This window comes from Gopherus evgoodei, chromosome 17 (genome assembly GCF_007399415.2).
Source record: "Gopherus evgoodei ecotype Sinaloan lineage chromosome 17, rGopEvg1_v1.p, whole genome shotgun sequence".
Classification (NCBI taxonomy): Eukaryota; Metazoa; Chordata; order Testudines; family Testudinidae; genus Gopherus; species Gopherus evgoodei.
The window spans coordinates 3,306,352-3,322,933 of record NC_044338.1 but is presented as its reverse complement, the minus strand read 5'-3'; the positions used below and the strand labels follow the sequence as shown (position 1 = coordinate 3,322,933).

The following is a 16,582-nucleotide window of genomic DNA, read 5'->3' as shown; positions in this document are numbered from 1 at the left end:
AAGGAATCCCTGAATTGGATTTTCACCTCTCAAAGCTAATTTGCCATAATCATACTTGCACATTTCAGAGTTGACGTCTGTAGCCTGATTTGTAACCATCTCTTTCGGTGCGAGATGCCTGGGAGAGTACCAAGTCCTCACATCCACTTGAAAAAACAGCATTGTGAGGAGCTGCCTGAGTGAAACAGTCCTTTTGCCAGGAGAGCTTATTTTGTTCAGGGGACTAGTATAAGCTACACCAGCCAAAGAGCTCTTGCCAGCATAGATGTGTCTCCACTAGGTGGGCTCCGTAGGATAGCCAGACTGGCAAACCCCTTTCTAGTGTGAACAAGGCCTTAGTTGGTGTGTGAAATCTTACTCATTCTCAGCTCTGTTGTGCTAGAGCAGTCCCAGTGGCTTCAAGACAGTTGCACCCATATAACTGAAACAAGTACTTGGGCCTCTCTTTAATTAAGCCTCCTCAATTAACGTCCGTCCAGTGCTCTGAAAATATAAAGCACTAGATAAAGGCTAAGTAGGATTAATATCTTCTTAGCTTCACTGCCTTGGGATTTAAGGTTTCTGTGAATTTCTGGAGAAAGTGGCTTTCTGATCTCCAACCTTCTTAGCTGCACAGAGCAGATGCCAAAATCTTCACATTAGATCTTAATGAAATATGATGGGTCTTGTCTTAGCCACAATAGAGAGTGCAGGCTAATGCCAGAAATAACAGGCCGTCTATTGGATAAATGTTTATATGTTGGCAAAGGTTAATGGAAGCAAACACCAGCCAAGCCTAATTAATAGAGCTGGTTGGAAAAATTATGACAAAAGAGTTTTTTGCTGAAAATTTACCAATCTGTCATAATTGAAATGTTTCAATTTTGACCTAGTTCCTCCAGAACACATGCAGTTTCCTGTGAGCTCACCCACCTAGCTCCTTGGCAGTCCAGATTTCCAGTGTCCATGGCCCCAGGGGAGAACACCACTCATGTAGATGGCCCCAGTGTTGGGAACCCCAGGGCTCCAGGCACCCGGCCAGGCAGACTGCCTTGCATTTGGGGACCACAGGGCTTCCAGTCTTATGGCCCCAGGGCAGCCAGGTGGAATGCCCTAGAATCACGGGACTTGAGGGCTTTCACGTTCAAAGAGAATTTCAAAATTTGTGGTTTTCGTTTCTAATCAGAATGAAACCAGATTTCAAGATCTGAAAATCGGCAAACCCTTACTTGCCTAAATAAAGAATACTAAAAAGGGGCTTGTCTCAGGCAGCTTTGTTTGAATATGGTTCCTTGGGGGGGGGGGTGGTTAGGAAATCCTTCGATACAAAATTTACACCTCAGAGGAGAGCGCTCAGTACCCTGCCAGCTTGTGTGTTTCCGAGGACCACACACCTGGGCACACCGGACACTTGGAATGAGACAATTGTGTAATGTGGTATTCGCCCTTTCAGTTGCGAGAACTTGGTATTCAGACAACATCTTAGGGGCCTTTCCAGTAACGTGGGGAATGGGGAAGGGTGAAGAGCAATGTAAAGGGATGCAGTCTGAAAAGGAAAATAAGTCAAAGGTGCTGTCACTTGCTGAAATAAAGAAGTTACAGCTCATGTCCAGATTCCACAAGGGGCTCTGAGGAACTCCAGTGCATCTTCATTACAAATGAAGGACCCAGTCCTGCATGTGCACATATGGGGATATTTTATTTCTACCTGTGAAATCAGTAGCACTGTGTATGCAGCATTAGGTCCCACCTCACTAGCAGACAACATGGCTGTCTACAGAGACTTCAATAGGCCAAAATGACACTGAGGAAATTTCCCTCCCCTGAGTTGGACTTGAGGGGGAGTTGTCACCTTTAAAAAAAAATATGTATGCAACTTGCCTGCTTGCTTCCTCTCTCACAGTAGAGAACTGCTAAGCTAAAGCCCTTTTTGTATGGGCTGCAGTAGGGAAATTTTGCAAAAATATCCCACTCTTTTACTGGGTCAGCTCCCCCAGTGCTCTCAGCACTGGGATTCTTAGGGTAGACAAGTCTAATGCTAAGGCTCTCATTCAGTTCCAGAATTAATTTAATTAGAGTCTTAAACTGCATAAGAGTCAATCAAGACTATGCATTGGCCTAATGTATTTGTGAGGCTAAGTAGTGCCAAGACACAAGCTGATTAGACAGCCAGATGCATCTGATATCCCATAAGGATCTTTTCAATCTGCACTGAAGGATTAATTCCCTATGTATGGTTATTATACTTCAAGTGTCTGCTCCTATGTGCAGACACATGTTTCCGGTTCCTTATTTAGCTCACGAACCCCCTAAAGGTTTAACCTCTGCATATTAACCTCCTTGTTCCACATTTGCTGTCATGCTCTTGGCTCTACCCAAGCCATTTTAAAACAGGGATTTTAGCATTTTCCTTCTGGTTGTTAAACCAGTAATGCAGCCGGTTGAAACATGGATTGGCAGACAGACACGGGGCTTTCCCACACATAGCGGGGGTCACAGCAGGAATGGCTGACTATAATTAACTTCATATCAGCAGTTATGCCTGCTGGGAAGTGCTCCTCATGGTAAGAGCTTTCAGACTAGTGACCTGGGCATTTGGCTGACTTTTCCTTTAACATTACGTGAATGTTTTTAATGAGAATAAATGGGCTGCATTGTAATGGAGGATTTAACTCTATGCATTCAAACCCCCTTCCCCTCCTCATCCACATACCCTACCCAGCAACCAGATACTCACCAGACTGGGTTTGATGCCCACACTTTCGGCAGCTTGAAAAGCCAAAAGTAGATTTCTTTTCTGTGAAAATAAGGCAGGAGACACCACCATTAAGCTCAGCACCAATGCAAGCTCTCTTTCCTGAATCTTGCCATGGGGCTGTGGTGTTGAATTGGTCCAAATGAAAAGATGTAGTTGAAAAATGAACAAGTATCAGACTTAAGAACTTCAAACAGACAAGATGTGTCCAGGCTCAAGATAAGAAGAGCCATTCATACTAAGCAACGAGTCTCCAAAACTTAAGGAATCTACAGTCCAACAAACTCATCTGCAGCAAGGTATGTTTTCTCAAAGTTTGTGTGGATCGTTAGAGTGGTGTTTCTGTAACGAGCTGACATGACCTGAAAAATCAGAGAGAATTTTCTGTTTTGAGGGAATTCTGCTTATAACTGATCTTTTCGCCCTTTCTTTGTAATTAAGAATGTCCTCATGCCAACAGTCTCTCTGTCTCTGAAGAGTTCATCTACTGTTGTTGAAGCAACAATCCACTGTTTGTAACAATCAGGGCTGGATCCAGGCACCAGCGAACGAAGCAGGGCTTGGGGTGGCCAATAGGAAGGGGTGGCACGTCCTGGTCTTCGGTGGCAGGTCCCTCAGTCCCTCTCGGACCGAAGGACCTGCCGCCGAATTGCTGCCGAGGAATGAAGTGGTCCGGTTAAGCTGCTGCCAAAGTGCCACCGATTGTGACTTTTCTTTTTTTTTCTTTTTTCCCCCCTCCTTTGCCACTTGGGGCAGCAAAAATGCCTGACCCGTCCCTGGTAACAATGGAACTTGTTCTTGTGAAATTGATTATGGTGCCTTAAGGAGAAGACTGTGATTTCAGATGGATAAATATGCTGTAGCAATAAAGGCTGAAAAGTGAGGGTCAGAACCAGCTAACAAACAAGGCAATGGTGGCTCAGTTTAAGGCATCAGTGACTAGATAGTGCAATTCCAGTGGGACTGTGTAGTGGTGGGCAATTTATAGAAAGCTTTTGAATTGGGAATAATAACCTTGTTATTTGCCTCGGTGAGAAATATCTCAAAACATCAGGAGTGTTGCTGAACACAGGGTCAGAGAGAGAAAGATCAAGAGAGGGAAAATTCAACTTCATGAAAATAGTTCTTATTTATCTCTAGAAAAGGCAGGTGGGAGGACAACATTATTAGTAATGGGCCTAAAAAACCCAAGGTACAATACAATCTTGGGGGAAATTCAGATCTAGTTCCCAAATTCTCAGCTGAGCCCTATCCTTATTATCTATCAAATCAAACCCTGCATCCAAACATCCCAAATGTCAGAAGGCCTATAATCCAGAGCTGGACTTCGTGGCTTAGCTCCATCTTTAAATTTCACTGTGATTAATAATTATTACACGGATTTCTAAAGTGTCCATCCCTGTACCGTCTGGGCTTTCAGATTATAATGCTATTTTACTGCAGTACGTACCATATTTTAGATGCTGTTCAAACAGATTACACGTGATTTGCTTCAAGAGACCACAGGAAAGCTTTTGCTCCTGGGGCCATCCCCGAAGTGTCTGACTAATCCTTTCCTAAGGCAGGTGTCCTGGCCCTTGTTCTCTCACTCTCTCTGTTTTTGCTTGATGGAAAGTTCAAACCAAAGGAGGAAAGTGAAAGACTTTGGGTAGATTCTGATAAGACACAGTCATTCCCTGTGGTTTCGTTGTCATCTAAAGCCTGGAAGGTGTCTGTGTGGGGGAGAGGAAGGGAGGGAGCAACTGTGGTCTCTAATCCACTGTCTGATCAAATAAAAACTCTCCTTTTCTGAGATGAGCTAATGTTGGCTGACTCCCCAGCTGAGCAAGGTGCTTGTGGTTTTTACCACCTCTCTCTACAACATGCTCAGCTGTAATTTTCCCATCTGAGAAGATGACAAACTGTTAGCAGGCCCCGCAACACCTCCCACCTCCCACAGGAGGTGCTGCTGTTGTTGCACTAACTTATTCTTCCCCTCCTCCCATGTAAAGTTTGCAGCTAACCATCATTGGCCTAAGTGGAAATCTTGAACCCAGGTTTCTCACATGGCAGCATGTGGTACTACTTCAGCCTGTAGCTTTATCTACTAGGGGATACTCTGATAAAAGCTATTCTCCAGTTCAACTGTACTAGGTGCTTGGACCATGTCTTGGTTAATGTACTTTTTGCTCCTATTACACCAGTTACCGTAAAGAAAATCCTAGCACCTTCTGCTACCCCCTGCCTCCTCGTTACAGTTAATGGGCATGCTCTCTGTGGCCAGTGGAACAATGCAACTGATATATGTATAATGAAAGCACATCTAGGACCTGCCCACACTATGGCCTAGGAGACTTATAGCTTGGTTTCTCTGACAAAGCGAGACTCTTACACATCCATAGCACATAGCCAAGTCCTAGATATATAACAATGCTCTTGGGATTTGCCACAGAACACCCTTTGCAGCTTGTATCTGCTTCAGTCCTTTCAAAGGAGTAATGGACCCTCTCCAGTTTCTGTCAGATTTGCTAATGGCCAATTCCCAGTTAATCTGGCTTTGCTCCTACACTTTTGTGCCTGGGGGCATTCCTTCTTTCATAATGAAAGGAACCTGTGCAGTCTTCCTCCAGGAGTCTCCTCTACTCCTCCCACACAGGTAATAAAGCCCATCTGCGTATCTAGCCATTTCAGTGTTTTTCCACCTCATGACATGCTCTCCCAGCAAAGGGTTTTCTCAAATAAGGGCTGTCCAAAGGGCAGCTAAAGCCTTCGAAAAACAAAGAGCTGGTATCACCTGGTTAGCTCTTTTCAAAGCTCTCTGGGCTAAATCCTGACACCGGGCACACTGGGGCTTTGTCTTCACTGGCAGGAAAAAAAGTTTGTTTTTAACAGGTATTAGCTAATTTGTTAAAACCCTAGTGCAGACAATGCAATTGGTATGCATGGTAAACCTAGGCTTTCCCTACCTGTTGTGTCAGTAATATATTTACAGCTGAAAGGTCTGAGACAGACGGAAAGAGAAAGTGGGATGTGATGCAGGAATGTGTTGAAATTAGTGTTGCCAACCTTCTGATTACAGAAAACCTAACACTCTTGCCCTGGCCCCTTCCCCAAGGCCCTGCTCCCACTCATTCTATCCCCCCTCCCTCTGTCACACGCTCTCCCTCATGCTCACTCACTCACTAATTTTCAGCAGGCTGGGGCAGGGGTATGGGAGGGGATGAGGGCTCCGGCTGGGGATGCTGGAGGGGGCTCTAGGCTGGAGCAGGGGGTGGGGCATGGGAGGGTGTTTGGGCTCCAGGTGGCACTTACCTCATGTGGCTCCCAGAAGTGGCTGGCATGTCTCTCCATCTCCTAGGTGGAGGCATGCCGAGGGGCCTCTGCCCGCTGCCCCCATCAGCAGGTGCCGCCCCCACCAGCAGGTGCCGCCCCACAGCCCCCATTGGCTGCTGTTTCTGGCCAATGGGAGCTGTGGAGCCAGTGCTGGAGGCAGTACCTGTGTACAGGGACAACACACGGAGCCCCCCTTGGCCTCCCTTTTGCCTAGGAGCTGGAAGGACATGCTGGCTGTTTCCGGGAGCCGCACAGAGCCGGCCTCTGCGGCCGACTTTTAGTGGCCCTGTCAGCTGTGCTGATCAGAGCCATCAGGGTCACCTTTCAACTGGGCATGCTGGTTGAAAACCGGACGCCTAGCAATCCTAGTTGAAATGCTTTTTCTTTTGACATGCTGTTTTCCCAGCAGCTTCACTGAGTGATCTCTTCGCTGCATACAGTCAGTATGGTAATGCTCACACCCTGTGTCACTGGAGGGGAGGAGGCACAGGGGTAGAGCAGAAGAACAGATCACTAACTGGAAAGCAATGTCCAAAATTCCCAGCTTGACAACAAGCACTCTCTTTCCAACTGATTATTTCACATTAAGGCTGAAATTCCATAGAAATCCTGGAGGACCAAAATATGCAGCTCAATTACCAAAACACTTTGTCCTCTGAGGCACCTGGGTTCTTTACCAGTAACTGGAAGGGAGCCGCCTCCCCACAGTCACACTCTTAGGACAGTAGGAGCAATGGAAGGTGTCTGTAGGAGCCTTTCAAGAGCACCCTTTTTTTCTTCATGAGAGCATGCAACACCCACTGGATTTAGCCACCTGGCAGCCAGACCTTAGGCAGGATTTAACCTGTTGGCTCACCCTCTCCTTGCCACTACTCTTCCCCTCCTCCTGTTTTTTTCTTATTTTGTTTTTAGGATATTAATTAAATTTATTTGCTCTCCCTTTTGTTTTTGTTCTCCCCACCTATTCATTGTGTCTGTCTGAACGCTATGACTTTTATGCCAGGTCTGCACCACATCACCACAACGGAAGGCCTTCCCTGGGAATCCTCCTGCTGCCAACTGAGAATCAACACAAAGCACGGTCAAGAGCAAAGCTAGCAAGACTTACTTTATCCTGGCCATTGAGTTCCTGGTATGGAATGTGTGCAGGCAGGTAGGTGTGGAGGAGAGCGCAGAAGGCCAGGCCGTCACTCCAGCTGCTGCTGAAGTTGGTAATGTCTATGTTCTGTGGGAGGAAACAACAAAACCATTACTGAGTGGTGCTAACGTCAGACAATGGCCCGAGTGAACAGCCCTTGTAGCCAGCGAAGCAGGGCAGAGCCAGCAACAACATAGATACAGAAGAACATGAGGGATAACAGGTGGCTAGAAAGACTTTCTCTGAGCTCTGAAGGTACTAAATTCTGTCCAGCTGAGTGCTGCACGAAGCGCCAGGTTAAGTGGCTAGGGCCTTCTTGTAGCCATCCTTATGTGCAGCTGGGGGAGACTACAGGCTTCCTGGGTCAAGATGGAGCACTGATGTGGGAGCCCTACAATGAAACAGAAGGCTACTAGGGGCTGCGTTGTGGAATTCTCTGGGCTGCATCTGGCCTGCAGGCTGCACCTCGCCTAAACTTCTTGACCTGTCCCTTCGTGGGGCACTGCCAGTCTCCGTTCACTACACAAACATTGCGTTACTTTTTCATTTTTTTGCTCTGTTCTATATCAGCACTGGGCAGATGAGGAATCCAGGTGGCTCGTTTCCAACACCTGGGCGAAGCTTTGTTAAGAGTTAAGCTGGTCCTACATCTGACCCCAAACAAGGAAAATATCTGCTGCTTTCCAGAAGGTGAGAAATGCCTTGTGCAGCATGAACCTTGGCTGGGGTTTTGATCCCTGCCCTGTCAGGAGGAAGGAATTGTTTCAGGCCTGTCTGTATAATGGGCTGGGTAGGCTGCATCCTGTGCACCCCCTCACGGCCTAGGACCATGCTACAGGCAGCCTGTCTCAGTTTCCCCTCTTGGACTGTTCAAAGAAACCTCACTTAAGGCTTTTTCTTGGTCAAAAAATATTGCTCCTTGGGGACTGAGTTTATTAATAGAAAAGAAACTGTAACGAAAACTGAGCCCCTAAAAACAAAACCATTCATAAAGCCACACAAACCAAGGTTTCTCTTCCTCCTTCAAGGCCTTGCTGCCTGGGGCCTCTGCAGTCCCTTGCCTGCCTGGTCGGGGTCTCTTTGGGAAGAAAACCAGGAGGAAGATCTCCTGGTTAACGTGGAAGGCTGATACCACCTTTGGAAGAAAGGCTGGATGTGGTCGCAACTGCACCTTGTCTCTGTGGAACACTGTATACGGGGGGTCCACTGTGAGGGCCCGAAGTTCTGAAACCCGTCTTGCAGACGTGATGGCTACCAGGAAAGCGGTTTTCCAGGAGAGGTAGAGAAGGGAGCACGTTGCTAACGGTTCAAACGGAGGGGACATAAGTCTGGCAAGAACCAGGTTAAGATCCCATGTTGGGGCAGGGCGGCGTACCTGAGGGTAGAGGCGCTCTAGGCCCTTGAGGAACCTGGACACCATCGGATGGGAAAACACAGAGCGGCCATCCTCTCCTGGGTGGAATGTAGAGATGGCCGCCAAGTGGACTCTCAGAGATGATACCGCCAAGCCCTGTTGTTTGAGGGACCAGAGGTAATCCAAGATGTTAGATATGGATAGCTCAGCGGGAAGGAAGTTCCGCTCCACAGACCAGCAAGCGAAGCGCTTCCACTTGGCCAAATATGTAGCTCTAGTGGAAGGCTTCCTGCTACCCAGGAGTACCTGCTGCACCAGGGTGGAGCAACGCAGCTCAGAGCGAGTCAGCCACGCAGGAGCCACGCCGTTAGGTGGAGCGACTGAAGGTCTGGGTGACGGAGCTTGCCATGGTCCTGGGTAATCAGGTCCAGGTGAAGAGGCAGGGGAACAGGGTCGGCTACGGATAGGTCTAGCAGCATGGTGTACCAGTGCTGCCAAGGCCACGCTGGAGCTATCATGATTAAGTGAGCTTTGTCCCTGCGCGCTTTCAGTAGGACCCTGTGGACGAGTGGAAACGGTGGAAACGCGTAGAGCAGGTGCGTCGTCCACAGCACAAGGAAGGCGTCCGCCATCAAACCTGGTGAGAGGCCTTGAAAGGAGCAGAACGCCTGGCATTTCCTGTTCCCGCAGGATGCAAAGAGGTCTATCCGGGGAAACCCCACTTCCGGAAGAGTGAAAGAGCAACGTCCGGGCGAAGCGACCATTCGTGGGACAGGAAGGATCTGCTTAGGCGATCCGCCAGTGTGTTCCGAACTCCTGGGAGAAAGGACGCGATGAGGTGTATGGAATGGGCTATGCAGAAGTCCCATAGTTGTAAGGTTTCCTGGCACAGGGGTGAAGATCTCGTGCCGCCCTGTTTGTTTATATAGTGCCTGGCTGTTGTGTTGTCAGTGAATACCGATACACAACAGCCCTGCAAGTGTTGCCGGAACGTCTGACAAGCGAGGCGGACCGCTCTCAGCTCTCAGACGTTGATGTGGAGGTCCAGCTCGTGAGGTAACCAATGGCCTTGGGTGCGTAGGTGCCCGAGGTGAGCCCCCCAACCAAGGGGCAATGCGTCCGTTGTCAGGGACGCCGAGGGTTGGGGCAGGTGGAACAGGAGCTCCGCACACACCATGGTGGGATCTAGCCACGACTGGAAGAAGTCTAGCACATTCGAGGGAATGGTGATGACCATGTTCGTAGGATCCCTGGCTGGACGATATTGCGAGTTGAGCCAGGATTGGAGGGGCTGTAGTCGCAGTCTTGCGTAGTTCGTTACGAACGTGCAGGCCGCCATGTGGCCCAAGAGAGCGAGGCAAGTGCGTACCGAAGTTAGCGGCGCCGCTTGCAGCCTCCAGATGATGGCCGTGAGAGCCTGGAACCATGGCAGTGGTAGGCAGGCTTTGGCAAGAGTCGAGTCCAAGGTGGCACCAATAAACTCTATCCTCTGAGTGGGGATTAGAGTTGACCTTTCCACATTGATCATTAGACCTAGATGTAGGAAAAGGTTCTTGACAATGCGGACGTGACTGATGACTCGCGTCTCGGAGGTCCCGCGGATAAGCCAGTCATCTAGATACGGAAAGATGTGTATCCGACTGCAGCGAAGGTGGGCGGCGACTACAGCCATACATTTGGTGAATACCCTTGGGGCTGTAGAGAGGCCGGACAGGAGGACCGTGAACTGAAAATGCTGCCGGCTGACCACGAACCGGAGGAACCTCCTGTGAGGTGGAAAGATGGCTATGTGGAAGTAGGCATCTTGCATGTCGAGGGCGGCATACCAGTCTCCAGGATCCGGGGATGGGATAATGGTCCCCAGGGATACCATACGGAACTTCAACTTTACCATGTATCTGTTGAGTTCCCGCAGATCGAGGATTGGTCTGAGACCTCCCTTCGCCTTGGGGATCAGGAAGTAGCGGGAATAAAACCCCTTGCCCCGTTCGTGCTCTGGTACCTCCTCTATGGCTCCTTTGGCGAGGGAGGAGGGTGGAAGGGGGGGTTTGAAATAAATTGCAGATGGCATCCAAATTCCAACGTGCGTAGGACCCAACGATCTGACGTTAGCTGGGACCACGCAGGGAGGAAGAAGGAAAGCCGGTTGGAAAAGGGTAAGGATGGATCCTTCAAAGAAACTGGTATAACGCCCTCGGGTACACCTTCAAAAGGAAGGTTTTGGCCCGGGGAGAGGCTTGCAGGAGCTTTGGTTCTGGCCCCCTTGGTTGCCTGATTGTCTCCGGCGGCCGTTTCTGCCTTGCCGTCTGGCAAAGTCTTGTCTCTGCCGAGGTTGAGGGTAAGGGCGATGCTGCTTGGGTCGGAAGGGCCTGCGCTGAGTTACGGGCGTGTGCATCCCTAACGAACGCATAATGACCCTGTTATCTTTTAGGCTCTGCAGCCTAGGGTCAGTTTTGTCCGAAAATAGCCCTTGACCCTCGAACAGAATCGTGTGCTGGAGCTCCGGGGGGAGGCCAGAGACCTGCAGCCACGAGATATAGCGCATAGTCACGCCAGAGGCCAGAGTCCTGGTGACTGAGTCCGTGGCGTCCAGGGAAGCTTGGAGGGAGGTTGTTGTGACCTTTTTCCCCTCGTCGAGAATCGCAGAGAACTCCTGCCGTGCATCCTGTGGAAGCAGTTCCTTAAATTTGTCCGCTGCCACCCAGGTATTGTAGCTATAGCGGTTAAGGAGAGCTTGCTGATTGGACACCCGGAGCTGGAGAGCTCCCGCAGAGTAAACTTTACGCCCAAGCAAGTCCATACGTCTTGCGTCCTTCGATTTAGGGGCTGGTGCCTGTTGGCCATGGCGCTCCTTCTCATTAACCGACTGGATGACGAGGGAGCAAGGAGGAGGATGTACATATAGATATTCATAGCCCTTTGAGGGCACCATGTACTTGTGCTCTACTCCTCACGCAGTGGGTGGAACAGAGGCCGGAGACTGCCATATTGTAGTGGCATTGGCCTGTATGGTTTTTATAAATGGGAGAGCCACTCTAGTGGGGGAATCGGATGACAGTATGTCCACCACTGGATCTTGGACCTCTGGGACCTCCTCGGCTTGTAAATTCATGTTCTGTGCAACACGCCTGAGGAGGTCCTGGTGGGCCCTGAGGTCAATTGGAGGAGGGCTGGTCGACGAGGTTCCAGCCACCACCTCGTCAGGAGAGGACAAAGATGAGAGACCTGGAACAAGCGGGTCTGAAGAGGGCTCCGCCTGAAGCATAGTGTCCGTCTCCCTGGGGAGCTCGGAGTCCTGTGGCTGGGTCACCTCTTCCTCCATAGCAGGAGGGGGATGGCGGGTAATCATGGCCTCCAGTGCCCTGTGCTCCGAGGCCGTGGAATGCGGTGGACCTGGGGGAGGGCCTTGGGCTTGATGGTATGCCCAGGGCATCCAGAACCCCCACTGCTGCGGACCATGCTCGAGGCTGAGGCTTGCTGAACAAGGCGGCAGGCACATCAGTGTCCGGGGCGTATACACTGTCCGCCTGAGAGGACAGGGATGGCTGACAGGACGGCCATGGAAGAGCCTAGTGAGGCTGGTATGAGTCCCTCGCTCCCGTCGTTGGAGATCTCCTCGGTGCCGGGGATCGGTACCGGGAATCGTTATCGGTGCTGAGACCGAGACCTGCAACCAGCGCGGTGCCAGGAGGTCGACCCGGATCTCGATCATCTACGACGGGACCGGCTGCGAGAGTCTCGGTGCCGGGAGCGGTGCCTGGAGCCGGAACGGTACCGAGAGTACTGACCGGGACGAGAGGTGGATCTGCGCCACGAGTACGACCGGTGCCGCCTGGGTGAGCGGTGCTGGGACTGCGAGCGGCGTCGAGATCGGGACCGGCCACGAGATCTGGAGCAGTGCCGAGACCTGGATCGAGATCGGTGTCGGCTCGTCGACTCCAGCGAAGGAGGCCTCATAGCGGCAGGCTTGCCTCTGGACTGGAGAACCCGCACCGGTGGTGTCGGGGGTTGAGGCAGGGCCGATTCAGTCATGGCTATAAGGTCCCTGGCTGAGAAGAATGTCTCCGGCGTGGAGGGGACCGTCAGCTCGACCATGGGTCTCACCAGGGAGCTCTCCTGGACCGGACTCGACGGCCCTCTCAGGACCGGAGACGACGGTACCACAGGCGTTGGTGCCGCGGCATGGGTAGGTGCCGGGCGATCCGGGCAAATCTGCACCAAAGGCGTGGAAGAGGATGAAGGCCTTCAATCAGGTCCGTGCACCGGAGAAGGCCGGTGCCGAGGTGTCTTGGTGGGGCCGGCGCGGTCCGGTGCTGGAGAAGCGCTGTCAGCGCTCGCTGCCGAGGATGAAGGGTTAAGGGCTGCCTCCATAAGGATAGTCTGTAACCGAAAGTCCCTCTCCTTTTTAGTCCACGGCTTAAAGGCCTTGCAAATGCGGCACTTGTCGGAGATATGCGATTCTCCGAGGCACTTTAAGCATGAGTCGTGGGGATCACTTGTGGGCATCAGCTTTTTACAGGCCGAGCATGGCTTAAACCCTGGTGAACCGGGCATGGGCCCCGGCACCAGGTGCCGGAACGGGCTCGAGCCCAAACCCCGCTAAACTATGTACAACACTAACTAACAGCTGTAAACTATAAAACTAAGATACTAAGAACTAAGTCAACTATTCACAACAAGAGATCAGACGAATGGAGAGAAGCTAGGGAAGTGGAGGACAGCTAAGCCGCGTTCCACTATTCCAATGACCGACACGGGCGGTAAGAAGGAACTGAGGAGCGGACGGGTTGGCAGGGGTATATATCCAGCACCATGGCGGTGCCACTCCAGGGGGCGACCTGCCAACCCACCAGAGTTACTAGGGTAAAAATCTTCCGATGAGCGTGCACGCACGGCGCGCACACCTAACTGGAATGGATATGAGCAATCACTCGAAGAAGAAGTAACAGCTCTGCATGTTCATTGCAGGGTATAAGATGCTTCAACTATACTAAAGCATTGTCTCTCTGGATCACCTTGTCTCACATTGCAGCAGGTGTACAGTTCTCATAGACCACTCCAATCAAACCCTTGCACTGATGCTCTGCAGAACCTTGACACACAGACTCTATGACTCCTAGTATTCTTTATTTAACTGTTTTTCTGCCACCTCCCAGTCACACACAAGAGAAGGATCCCAATACTCCTATCATGCTGAAAATGACACACACACAGTCAGACCCACTGACGCAGACACCAAGTCTTTTAGTATAAGCTCTTCACTTATGGTGCCCCACTTATTATCTCACCTGAAATCTGTGCCAGCCTGTCCAATTGCTGGATGGCTGACTGTGATTAATACATTTAACAAAATAAGACTTCAACTGCACTTTAAAAATACCTATACTTTTATTAATAAGATGGCTTCTGATTGGCTGAAGCAAATCTATATCAGCTCTGTAATCCAACCAGAATGCAGGTCTCCAGTAGCACAAGGAGTAGCTATCACTGCACAGCAGCCACATGATATAAGTAGTAATGGACATCATTCAATTGAGATAACAGAAATAAAGACCTAGCAGTTGAACACTGTACAAGATCAATGTCTTGGCTTTGAAAATAAATGTCTCGGCTTTACTTAAGCATTAAAGTAGCAGCAGGAGACCATTATTCTGTAACCATGGTATGTTCCCAGATTCCAAACCTTAATGAAGAATGAGTTAATTGTGTTAAGGAGTTGGGTGAGATTGGATTGCCCTGCTTTCCTGAATCTTTCAGAGAAACCAGTTGCATGTTATCCACCAATTTACAGTTACCTGAGAGAGACATTTACTGCTCCAGTCACTGAAAGCTGCTTGCTTTCTGACTGTCTCAGACATGGAGGCCACTTGCACCACCAAGTACACCGTCACTGATTTATAAGGTTCTTGTTTTATAGCAGTGTTTAGTGACAGAGGGTGGAGACAATGCTTTTCTTATCCCAATGGTCAGGAAAGTGGACACAAACAAGCTCTGCAATTCTCAAGTCATGCTTTAATACTCCTCTGCATACAGCAACTTGGGCCTCAATAGATTGCAAGATTACAGTCGTTCAAGGGAAATGGTGGAAAGCCTATTGCTTGAGACATTTCAAACTAGACTGGACAACATAGTAGTAAATGTACTGTAGGAAACTCTCCTATATTGGCCGGCCGATAGACAAGATGACCTGGCATGTATTTTCCACCTCTAACTTCTACAATGCTATGAGGACAATGCCTGGACACCTTCCTTTAGGGTGCTGCTGTCCCCTTTGCATATTGAAGATCACTGGAAACTAAATCCATTAGTGCAGGGTGTGTCACCAACCAGCAGAATTTCTAGCACTGACTAAAAACCAACCCAAGACAGATCTGCAACAGACTTTCTTCTGGAGACCAGTTTGTATGAAACAAAAAGAGACTGTCTGAAATATTCTATTCCTGTATCTGGTTTAGGTTTTGCTAACAGAAATACCAACTGAGAAGCCACTAGGAGATGGATCTCTGCCCTCTGATCCAGCAGCTGGGCCTCCTCCCTGGAGACCTGGAAACCCCAAACCCAGTGACTTCCACCTTTATGTCCACAATCTCACTTGCAGCCATGCAGGATTGGGATATGGACTTGGAGTGTAGGATAATGCTTTGGACAGAAATGAGTGGAATGGTGGGATTTTGTTTTTCTGGAAGGGTTTTGAGAATGTGAAATCAGAAGAGACCTCGAGGGGAGAAATATGCAGAGATCTGACCTGTCCAAATTTTTTTATGTTCCAAGCTATAAAAACAGCTGTGCAACAGATGGGGAGGGCAGATGAGGGGAGGCTGATCAGCTGGGAGCCTCTAGAAAAGCAGACATTCCCACGTCACCTACCAAAGCAGCAAGTGTATTCCCTGATATTCTCACACACACACACACACACACACACACACACACAGAGAAAATCTGGCATGTTACCCCCATATGCTCCAGACTCTGCTTCTGACAGACGTTCAGGACCAGGGAGGAGATAACAGAGGGAAAGATAAATTTTATCTCGAACATCAAGCTTAACCTTTGCCGGCAAAGGCTGGAGTGATGTCAGGGAGCTCAGAAGACATCACGGAGTCCCCCACCCCTATGTGGATTACTGTTCTAACTAAACAGCTGGGAAAAGGAGAATCCCATTTGCAATAAGCTTCTGATGCATCCTTTCAGGTGAGAGAAGCACGCTGAAAGCAGCCTAAGGATCACAGCCAGCACACAGGACAGAGGCTGCCTGAATCAGACTTGCCATTCAGAAGCTAATTCAAACTGCTTCTGCTGATCTGCTCAGACAAGCTCACTGCTCAAGTTGCACTAAGTCTGGAGTGAAAAGTTCAGCAGGGCGGAATTATGCCATTGCAGAGCTCTGGGATTTCAAGGTCCTGCACAAAGCCCCATGAAGGGAGGTCAGACTGCAGGTAAGTGACACCTCCTAGATCTCAGAGCTCGATCTCAAGTCTAGGACTGAAGCTGCAAACAGTAGGTTCAATATTAGGAAAAAAACTTCTAACAATAAGGAAAGCAAAGCTCTGGAACAGGCTTCCAAGGGAGGCTGTGGAATCCCTGTCATTGGAAGATTTTAAGAATAGGTTGAAGAAACACCTGTAAGGGATGGGCTGGTTTTATGTGGTCCTGTCTCAGAGTAGGGGGGTGGACTTGACCTCTCAAGGTCCCTTTTTGACCTACATCTCTATGATTCTATGCACACTGAACTTTTTCAGAATACTTTACACCTTCAAAGCACTAGACACATTAATTCCCTCATTTGAGATAAATTCTTACTCTGACCTTTTATGGCCCAGCTTGATGTGAATGTATAGACCAAAGCAGACTGTCTTCACGCCAGAAAGGCTCCAGCTCTTTTTGCTCTCCTGTTCCAATACTGTTGGATTCTCATCCCCCGTTTCAGTGTATTATTCTCTCCCACAAAAGACATACAAGATAAAACTGCTCATTCCCACAATGATCCACCAGCCTGGGGTCAGATTGATCCATTCTACCAGGGTCTGCAGATTCAGAAATTTGT

At 49.5% G+C, this 16,582-nt stretch overlaps 1 protein-coding gene across 4 annotated transcripts in view; it reads right to left on the bottom strand.

The window, feature by feature from the left end:
• SPECC1 (sperm antigen with calponin homology and coiled-coil domains 1) overlaps positions 1–16,582 on the bottom strand; it is a 160,978-nt gene that overhangs the window by 4,794 nt on the left and 139,602 nt on the right. For all 4 annotated transcript variants that reach the window (XM_030537135.1, XM_030537132.1, XM_030537133.1 and 1 more), the window contains 2 exons: positions 7,155–7,271; positions 2,717–2,776 (listed from right to left, as the gene is read on the bottom strand). In XM_030537135.1, coding sequence (XP_030392995.1) covers positions 2,717–2,776; positions 7,155–7,271 — 177 coding nt within the window. The remainder of the gene's footprint in view (positions 1–2,716; positions 2,777–7,154; positions 7,272–16,582) is intronic.